A 10,778-nucleotide genomic window follows, 5' to 3' on the forward strand; every position below is an offset into this window, starting at 1 on the left:
CGGTCAACTACGTGGGAGTCCAGCGACATAGCCATTACGCTAACTGCTGGTTCCCCAGCCAATTGATTTTTGACAGGCCAAATGATTTATAGCAATCAAATGTATAAATAATAGCAATAATAATAATGAAAGAAGAAAACTTTTTAAAAATGTATAAGTGAGGGCCAGCAAGTGGTGTGAAGGTTAAGGCACTAGAACCCACACGGTCAGCTTGAGAATCATGCTGGGCACATGTGTGTGCATGCCCAAAACTCCTGAGAAGAAAATGGGGGAAACGGAATTGCAGCATGGCCATCCCCAGGAAGGGGGTGGGGGAGGAGGATATGGAGAATTTCCCACTATCTCTCTCTGTCTCTATCTCTCTGGCAAGTGCATGCACCCTATAGCAAAAATAAAGGGAAAAAAAGTACATGTGATCTGACCTGCATATAATAGGTTCTGCTCTTAGGTTGTGAATTCCATAAGGGGAGATGATATCTTTTCATTTTTGCATCTCTCTCAGTCAGTGAGGTACAGTGGGGGACCACCAGCCTCTGCCATCAGAGAGTTCCTGCTTAGAATCCAAACACTACTATTCTGTATCAGCTAACCTCAGACAAATGAGCTAATTCTCCATGGGCCTAGACTTGCTAATTTGTAGAGTGGGAATGATATGGGGGGAAAAAAAGCATTAAAAGTGAGTATAAGAAATATATATGTAAAACCCATGGACAGATTGTGATGGAAAGAGAGGGGTATTTTGGCATCTGTTCTTACACTAGATGACAGGTACCCTGGCAGGATAGCAAGAATCCCGTCTTAGGGACTAATTCCCAGAACGAGATCCCAAGAATGGGAGTGGGGGCTGAGGAGGAAAACAACAGAAATGTCAAATGGTTTGGTTTTTTCATCAAACTCTAAGAGAGGCAGGGGAAAAGACGGGCAAGTCATGATGCTTCTGTACTCAGGTGACAATGTGAGGTGCGAGTTAAACTAGCACAGAGCCAGGCCTTTACTCTGCTGCCCTTAACAGAAACCATCAGAAAAACACCACTCCATGGACCTTCAGCTGTGTAGCAAGTAAGAAGTGAGGACTTTGGCAGAGCACTGGACAGTAAGATACTCACCATGTACAAGGGACGTAGGGAGTTGTTAATAGCAGATGTGAGTCACGCATCTTGACTTGAAAGTGAGAGGACGTCACTTAGCTTCAATACTGTAGAGGACCTGGGGCAGGCATTGCAAGCGAAAGAAAAATGAAGAGTGATGACGGAATAGGTCAAACTTCTCCATCACCACATGGACACGCCCTAATATGTTATTGATATAAATGTTCTTAAAATTATGTAAAATTTCTAAATGTCTCATGGTCCTCAAATGATGATTTTAGCCATAATTCCGTTTATTTTTAAAATGCTATATGCAATTTTAAAAAATTGTCAGTTACATCATTATTGTAATGAACTAAAATTAAATTATTAACTATGGGGACCAACAGTTGGCGTAATGGTTATGTCGCTGGACTCCTGTGTAGTCAACTGCAGTTCGAGTCCCTGACCCAGTGGCTTAAATTCAGGCCAGCCACATGTGCATGTGTGCCTAAGATACCAAGAGAATGGAGAAGAAGGGATTGCGGCATGGCCATCCCCCCTAGGGGGTGATTTCTTTCTTTCTGACTCTCTGTCTCTGTCTGTCTGTCTGGCGAGCACATGTGCCCTATAGCAAAAACCTCTCCAAAAAAAAAAACTATATATATATATATCCATGTGTGTGTGTGTGTTTTAAGTTTTTGTCATCACAGTTCCAAAATTGTTCATGTAAAAGACTCTAAGGCCTTTCCTGTGGCCTGATTCTAAAAGGAGCCAGATCCCATGTGACTGTTCATGGTTCAAATCCCAGCCCCAGTGGCATGAAAAACACATTGGGGGGCGGAGGGGGGGTCAGCAGGTGACATGATGGTTAAGGTGCAACAACAATAATAATAGATAAATAATTCTTTAAACACACATACACACACACATTGGATACATGTGTATGTATGCCCAGTATCCTGACAGGATGGAGAAATGGAGAAAGGCTTGTGGTGTGACCATGCCCCATTGGGAAGGGTGCTTCCTCATCCCTGCTCCGGCGAGTGCACATACCATCTGGCAATTTTTTTTTTTTCCTTTTAAAGAGAATTTTATTTGAGTGGTTCTTACAAAGATTGTTGCAATATGAAACTCATTTGTTTGATAGAAATATCAAGCTTTCTTGGGGACCAGCAGTTAGCGTAATGGCTATGTCACAGGACTCCCTCATAGTCGACTGCAGTTTGCGTCCCAGACCTGGTGGCTTAAAACTCATGCTGGGTGTGTGTGCGTGCGTACCCAAGATCCTGAGAGGAGAACGGAGGAGAAGGGACTGTGGCGTGACCATCCCCCCTGGGGGGTCTCTTATGGCCTTTTAAAGAGAATTTTATTTGAGTGGTTCTTACAAAGATTGTTGCAATATGAAAGTCATTTGTTTGATAGAAATATCAAGCTGTCTTGTCAAACACACTGAAGTAACCCAAAAATATATTTCAGAGCTCACAGAGTTTAAAAAGAGCAAAGATTATATGCAACCAGACAAAACCCATTTCTGCATTTCCTAGTTCTTGCTTAGATTGCTTTGCTTACCAGACTGTCACTAAACATCTTCAGGAAATGCAGTAATCATTTTGCTTGGAATCTTAAGATACACTGGGACACATAATACTTACAAAAGAAACTTAAAGATACATTAATTGAAAAGATACCATCAAGAAATACTTTAAATTTGAAATCTCCCTTTCTTGCCAATTGATCAGAATGCAAGATGAGATGCTAACCAAACAGCCCTTTAGCTGTACTGAATTTCCATATACTAAATGTGTTTTCCAGAAACCACTGCTATACCCTTATTAGCCACATGGCAACATTAGTGAAATGTAACTGCTGTGTAAAAAAGTTAGGCTTCTGAAACATTAAAAACATTGTATCCCTGTCGGCCTTTTTTTTATTTTTTATTTATTTATTTTTTTTTTACAGAAAGCACATTTGTTCTCCTAGAGCTATTCCTATAGATTGTTAATGTAGTTTTCTAGACGAACATTTTAAAAGGCAAGGCAAGAGCTTTGTATACAGTGGGATTTGCTAGTTAGGGAGAATGAGCACACTGCATTCCTGTTAACATTTTTATTTTTTCAAGATAACAGGAACTGAATACAAATGACAGTAGACCCTTGGCTCTTTATTTTTATCTAAATAAAAAAACTCAGGATGAATTCTCGAGAAAGAAAAAAAAAGCTATGTACAGAAGGGACTGTATCTTCCTTCATCGTCTACTTGGGACCAGTAGTTGTGTTGCTGTCATAGAATCAGGAAAGAGGTTGTGTTAAGTTGGAAGAGGTACATAGGCTGCTGTTATCATTTTACCAGCAAACCACCTGCCATGCAGTGCATTTACAGCAGCAATAGCTGCAGCAATTGATGGGCACTTCACATACACATTGTCCTGAACTGAATTTTTGTCAACATAAATATGAATAACACCTCCATGTTTATTACATTCTTCAATCACATCATCCTTAATCTCTGTATCCCATGCTACTTCTTCTTCTGTTTGAGGGTTAAACATATTAGACAGTTGGAAACACTGTGTGGCAAGTGTTTGAACGGCAGCAGCTGCAGCTAAAGCTGAAGCTTCAGTCTATTGGGAAAGTCTTGTTTGCAAATCTGCCACAGCACCAAATGCCAAAGAACCACTCATTTGTAGAGCTTGCTGTGCCGCTGGTGGAATCTGCAAACCTATACCTTCTGCAAGTCTTGCCATTAAATGTAGATGACCAGTTGTTCCCAAGTCAATTCCAGTCATTTCCAATTCATCACTGTCCAAAAATGAGCTAGCACTGGAAGTTCATTCAGTAACATGACCAACTTTCACTGGCCTTCCTGCTAGTTCGAATCCATTAAGCTGTTCCAAAGCCTTTCTGGCACATTCAAAGTCAAAGAACATTATAAATCCATACCCCTCTGATCGTCCTGTTTCACTATCCATCATGAGCTGGATACTTACAATCCTTCCAAAAGGCTCAAATATCCCCCAAGCATTATCTTCAGTTATGTTAAAGTGCCATGAGCTCACGTAAAGCCTCATAGGTCCAGCACTTTCCTTCTGTAAATTGTTTGCCATTGCTGCAGCTCTGTTTATTTCCACCTGTGATGCCTGTACTGATTGGCACTCCCAAAACTCGTTGGCCCAGTTAATCCAATTGCTAGAGCCACTGAGCTAAGGTCAACTCCACATAAGCAATCCCCTTGGAATGTCTTGAATTTCTACCAGAAATCATCCTCACTTCACGAACCTTTCCTACTGGGGAGAAGAACTCTTCCAAATCCCTGGGTCGAATTCTTGCTGCCGGCTGCATGCAGAAAACTGTTCTTGCATCTCTTTCTTCAGGAGTTAGATTATCAACAGGTTCCATCACAGGGTTCTTGTCTTTTCTGAATGGACTTTTGCTTCGAGAATGTCATCTGCTTAATTTGATGCTATGAGGCAACCCAATCTTCCTCGGATGGCACTGTTAAATTTTAGTCTGGAGTAAGGACTTCTGTGGCGGCCTCTGAATCTGCGAACTCCACTTCTTGAGCGACTGCGTCTCCTTTCTTTGCTTCTACTTCGCTTCCTTTCAGGGCTTTTGCTCATTTTCCTTTCTCTAGCTCTACTTCGCTTCCGTTCCTTACTTTTGCTTCTCTTCCGTTCATGACCACGACTTCTGCTCTTATTTTTGGCCTCTTTTCGCAACGTTCTTCATGGCCTAACGTTAGTACTGCTCAACTTGTTCTCATCCTTCTTGTCAGGGGCCTCAAGCATCACTTCAATATCAGTATCGTCTGCCATGTTCTTTACACGCCTGTGCTGACTTTCGGGAGCCTGTGGTGCTCGTATTGGACAAGGAACTGCTGCTGCTGCTGTGGCCGCCGCTGCCAGGGCAACTACTGTTAAGCCCCTAGACCCAAGCTGCTGTACCGCCCAGCCGGAATATCCGGCTCCGAAGGCCGCTAGGCCAGAGAGAATCTAAAAAAAAATAACAATGGGATTAGAGGGGCCCGCGTGGAAGAGCAGGGCGGCTTGGGCAGCTCAGGATCCACCTTGCGACAGTGTCGACAAGCTCCCTGAAATGGCCCCATCTGGCAATTATAAAGAAAAAAAAAACCTACCAAGTACTCTTGGATACAGGCACCTGACATACTAAGATTCAGGTTCCTGCCTACTCTAAGACCTGAGTTACTCCCTCTAAACTTCCTATGATGCTCAATGGTTTTGATACTGATTCCTACCCATCAATCACTTCTCTATGACATAGGACCCGAACAACAACCTTAATTATTCACCAACCACCTTCCACATCTATCCATGGCAATTCAGTAGCTCAGAAATATTTGGGCTGTGATATACCTTTTAGAGAAGACTTCTCAAATTTGACTTTGGGCAAGGTCATTTAATTGAATCATTAACTTGTACCCTGAGAGTCAAAATGGCCTATGACCTATTTTTGTAGTGCTTGTGAATTAATAATGGTGTTTATATTTGCAAAAGTTTAGAGAAAAAAGAACTGTTTATGACAAGTAAATATTATATGAAATGCAAATTTCAGCGTCCACAGATAAAGTTTCATTGGAACACAGGCACAATCATTTATGAGGGAGTCTTCAAAAACTTCATGGAGGGAACCAGCAGTTAGCGTAATGGCTATGTCGCTGGACTCCCACATAGTCGACCGCGGTTCGTGTCCCGGACCCGGTGGCTTAAAACTCACGCCGGGCGCGTGTGCGTGCGTGCCCAAGATCCAGAGAGGAGAATGGAGGAGAAGGGATTGCGGCATGACCATCCCCCCTGGGGGGTGATTTCTTGCTTTCTGTCTCTATGTCTCTCTCTGTCTGTCTGGCGAGCGCACGTGCCCTACAGTGAAAATCTCTTAAAAAAAAAAAAATACTTCATGGAAATGTGTATGAAAAACTATAAATGGATTTTGTGGGTTTTTTTCCGCAAAAAAAAAATCTAATTCAATTTTCTACAAACTCTTTTAAGTCCCTTCCTATTATATACAATCTATGACTGCTTTTGTGCCATCACAATTTTAATGGCAGAACCAAGTAGTAATGACAGAGACCTTATGCTCTGTGAAGCTGAAAATATTTACTGCCTACCACTTATCCGAGAAACTTGTCACCTCTACTCTAGGGGCACACATCATCATGCCTGTTCACGTGAATCTCAGACTGTTCATTTGTCTTTGGTGAGAATGCTGAAATGTGCATGTTTAGACACAAAACAGTATTATTTAATGTTTTAAGTACATTTTTTATTTCATGAGAGATAAACAGAAAAAAGGGAGGACAAACAGCCTCAATGGGGTCTCGTGCTGTGATCCCTCCCTTCTCTCCAAGCCTTTTCAGTCAGTCATGATCACAAGCACAGCCACTTGTTCTGTACAGATCAACCTGGGAACCGAACAAACCCTGGTCTTCCATATGAACTTCCAGCACTGCAGAACATTCAGTTACTGTGATGCCATCATGGCTGGTCCAATTTCATTAGCTTTCATTGAATTGTTGACTGTCAGCTGATTTAAAAATCCTACAACTATATGTGATGTCTCAAAATAATACATTATTTACCTAGCTTTAGATCAATGAAATAATCATGAGTTGAGTATATTTTGAATATGAGAGATCTTAGGATATTTAAATTGATTTTTAGGAAATCAATGAATGTCATCACCTATTTTCATGTCTTACTTTTTTTAACCCCCACCCTCTGCAACAAAGGGCATGTTTACTCTCCAAGGAGAGAGAAAGAAAAAGTGAGAAATCTTTCTCTTGTCCCTTCGCCCTCCCCAGATGTGATGACCACAATCCCTTTTCAAGCCCTGGGCCCAAGACTCAAACTTCAGTTGGCCACGTGGGAGTCTAGCACCTTAACCACTATGCCATTTGGTGGCCTCTTCATGTCTGCTTTATAAGCCAGGAGATTCTGAGGTTCATGGTTGGTGATATTTTTCCTTTGGGAATTGTTGTGATTCAAGAATATCTAGTCTTCTTAGAGTTGACTTGTCACAACTGGAATGAGGTGCTTTCTAAGAAATTTCTGGATCTCCTGCCAAGAATGTTCCTGTGCTGCTGCATGTGGGATCACTTCTCCTCCCCAGTGGAAGGGGCGGTGATAACCAGGTAAATAACAACCACAGCAAAGTGGGGCATAGGGAGGTTCTATTAGGTGACCTGCTCCAGGGTAAGATAGCAGAGTCCAATTGTTCTTTCTATTCCTCCTCAGCTGTTCTATGACTTTCTTAGCATATTCTTTGCTGTTGATACTTTTATCATCTTCTCCCACAATGAAGAGGAAATGTCCCTGGGCCTTTTCAACAGGAAGAAAATACAGACTGGTTGCAACTCTGGTTCCCTCAAAAATGCCATACAACTCAATTAGCCCCAAGGCAGTGATGGATTGTAATCCCATTTCATAGGGTCTTGGTGGATAGACCTGATCACGATATACCACTGGAGTATCAAAAACGAAGTTGGGTCCATTAATAAGTACAGTGGCTACGACTTGCTTTAGATGAATAGCCATAGAAAGACCAATCTGTGCTCCTCTGCATATTGAGACTACCCCAATGCCTTGGCCAAGAACCTGAAAATAATTGAAATAAAATGTTATTCTATGTTTCATTTTTGAAACAAACAACCAAAGAACTTCAATGACCAATAAGAACAAGTATTAATCTACCCACATGCCTAGCTCTAGAGGTCTGGAACATATGATATCTATCCAAAAAAAAACCATACCTTAAAAAATGCATCAGACTTTACACACTGAATACTATGGATTCAACACTATGTTAGACTCTGAATTTAAAATGTCCTAATGAGGTGCCCATATAACCGAGAAAATAAAGAGCATGTGACTATTGTAAATAATATGACTCGGATAATTGATTGGTAAACACGGTTGCAGCCGTTCTTTTTTTTTCTTTTCTTTCTTTTTCAAGAGGTTTTTGCTATAAGGCGCGTGCGCTCACCAGAAAGACAGAGACAGAGACAGAAAGGGAGAAATCACCCACCAGGGGGGATGGCCACACTGCAATCCCTTCCTCTCCATTCTCCTCTCGGGATCTTGGGCACTCACGCACACACGCCTGGAGTGAGTTTAAGTTACCGGGTCTGGGACTTGAACCACGGTTGGCTATGTGGGAGTCCAGCGACACAGCCATTTTGCTAACTGCTGATCCCGGTTGCACCAATTCTGAGCTCTTTAGAAGTTAATATGACATTGGCATGAACAGTGCCAATATGTCATGCAGCAAAGAATAAGGGCTAAGGCAGTGCAAAGCAGAATCGCATAACCTCTTCCTTTCTCATCAAAGTCATGTAGAGGACCAGCATAATAATAACATTGCCCATCTGGTAGCTTCAGAACAGTTTCATTACATGCATCAAAAATAGCCATTTAAAATTTCAGTACATCAGTGGTTGTCAGTAATTATCACTCATCTTCTTTATTACGATCTTGATATTATTTTTGTGGTCCTTATATAAAAAATGATGTACTATAGATTTTTTTTTTTGGTTTTAGGGTGCATGTAATAGCTGGAGAGACACAGTAAGAGAGAAAGTGAGAAATCATCCCCTAGGGGGATGGCCATGACACAATCCTTTCCCCTTAATTCTCTTTCTGAGATTTTGGGCACACATGCACATGCACCTGGTATGATTTTCAAGCTGCCAGGTCCAGAACTCAAACCATATTTGGCCGTGCAGGTATCCAGCACCTTAACCACGACATCACTTACTGGCCCTGGAGATTTAATTTTACTTCGATTCTTTTTAAAAATCAGACAGTGAATAAGAGATAATAAGCACCAACTTTATTACAGCAGCAAACTACGGATTTTAAGATTTAAAGAAGTGGGATCAGCAGGTGGCAAGGTAGTTTTAGTGGCACTAGACTCCCACACTGCCAACTATGGTTTAAGTTCTAGACCTGGCAGCTTGTTTTCTCACTTTCCCTCCCTCTTTCTCTCTCTCTCTTCTCTGTCTGGTGAGTGCATGTGTATTACAGCAAATTTTTTAAAAGTTGCAGTAATAAATAAAATTAAATAAATAATTCTTTTAAAATAAATACTTTTCTAAATTTTATTTATTATTATTATTTTATTATTATTTTTAATTTGACCAGAGAGAGAAAAAGGGAACTGAGAAAGCAAACTACCAGGTTCAGGACTCAAATCGTAGTTGACCATGTGGGAGTCCGGCACCTTAACCACCATGCCACCTGCTGGCCCCTAAAGAAAAAATTCTTGGGACCAGCAGTTAGCGTAATGGCTATGTTGCTGGACTCCCACGTAGTCGACCATGGTTCGCATCCCGGACCTGGTGGCTTTAAACTCACGCCGGGCGTGTGTGTGAGTGTGTGTGTGTGTGTGTGCATGCCCAAGATCCCGAGAGGAGAATGGAGGAGAAGGGATTGCGATTGCGGTATGGCCATCCCCCCTGGGGGGTGATTTCTCACTTTCTGTCTCTCTGTCTCTCTCTGTCTGTCTGGTGAGCACACACACCCTAAAGCAAAAAAAAAAAAAAACTCAAAAAATAATAAAAATAATAGTACATAAGATTCTGTGTCATCACATAAATGCAGTCATGAAACGCAACTGCTGCACTCCACTGCCATGCCACTCCTCCTTCACAGAGTCGTATCTTTCTACAGTCCTCTGATTCAGTTCTCTGCCTACACTGTCTCCTCCGATTGCATAGATATAGCCGTCACAGCAAATCAAAGATGGCTTTATGCAGACAAACATCGAGGTCTTTTGGAAACCATGCATTTTGCTGTGCATCAAACCAATAAAGGCAATTCACAGTTATGAAGGCAGTCTGAAGTTTGCTTGTTTTACTGTGATTTGTTTTTGTGTTTTTGAGAGGAACTTGGCCTCCTGCCATGCATGTCATTATCAGGAGTGAGAACAGTCCCAACCTTATGCAAGTCAGCTGGTGGGCTGCACAGCTTGTAAACTTTTTTTCTATCTGAATTAAAAGCCAGTTTATTTAATACCATGACAGACATAGGCACACTTCCTATGCATTTTGCCTTTCTGAACAAAAGCCACTAGATGAGAAATAATTCATCTGAAAAATATGGGTTTGTAATACAATTTCAGGTTCACTGAGAGGAAATCATGCTTATAAGTTAAGAGATGTCACAGAATCTGTTACTTTTATTTTATTTTTCACTTTTTATTTTATTTATTTCATTTCTTAGAGAGATTTTTTTTGCTATAGGATGTGTGCACTTTCCAGAGACACAGAGAGAGACAAAGGGGGATAAGGGGGATGGTCATGCCACAGTCCCTTCTCCACTCTCCTTTTAGAATTTTGGGCACACACACATATGCACCTGGCATAAGATTTAAACCAATGGGTTCAGGACTCAAACCGTGGTCAGCCATATGGGAGTAACAGAGTCTTAATCACTATGCTACCTGCTGGCCCCCCTTACTGTTGCTTTTAAAAAGTTGGCTGTGGTTTGAGTCCCAGACCCAGCAGCTTAAAACTGATGCCAGGTGCGTGTGTATGCATTTTCAAAATCCCAAGAGGAAAGTACAGGAGAAGAGATTGTGGTATAGCCATACTCCTTGGGGGGTGATTTATCGCTTTCTATCCCTCTGTTTTGCTCTGTCTCTCTGGCAAGAGCATGCACCACACAGGGAAAAAAAAAAAAGGGGGGGAGGGTGCGGG

The 10,778-nt window shown here is 41.6% G+C and overlaps 1 protein-coding gene and 1 pseudogene across 5 annotated transcripts in view; both read right to left on the reverse strand.

Annotated features, from left to right (window-relative positions):
* Positions 1 to 2,670: 2,670 nt before the first annotated feature.
* On the reverse strand, positions 2,671 to 5,713 carry LOC102473231 (RNA-binding protein 39 pseudogene; annotated as a pseudogene).
* A 1,350-nt stretch (positions 5,714 to 7,063) lies between these two features.
* The window catches only part of BAAT (bile acid-CoA:amino acid N-acyltransferase), a 15,684-nt gene continuing 11,969 nt past the window's right edge, over positions 7,064 to 10,778 (reverse strand). For all 5 annotated transcript variants that reach the window (XM_027770693.1, XM_027770692.1, XM_006145550.3 and 2 more), the window contains one exon: positions 7,064 to 7,677. In XM_027770693.1, coding sequence (XP_027626494.1) covers positions 7,084 to 7,677 — 594 coding nt within the window. In that variant the 3' untranslated portion in view covers positions 7,064 to 7,083. The remainder of the gene's footprint in view (positions 7,678 to 10,778) is intronic.

The sequence above is a fragment of the Tupaia chinensis genome, unplaced genomic scaffold (genome assembly GCF_000334495.1).
Source record: "Tupaia chinensis unplaced genomic scaffold, TupChi_1.0 Scaffold000153_1, whole genome shotgun sequence".
Lineage (NCBI taxonomy): Eukaryota > Metazoa > Chordata > Mammalia > Scandentia > Tupaiidae > Tupaia > Tupaia belangeri.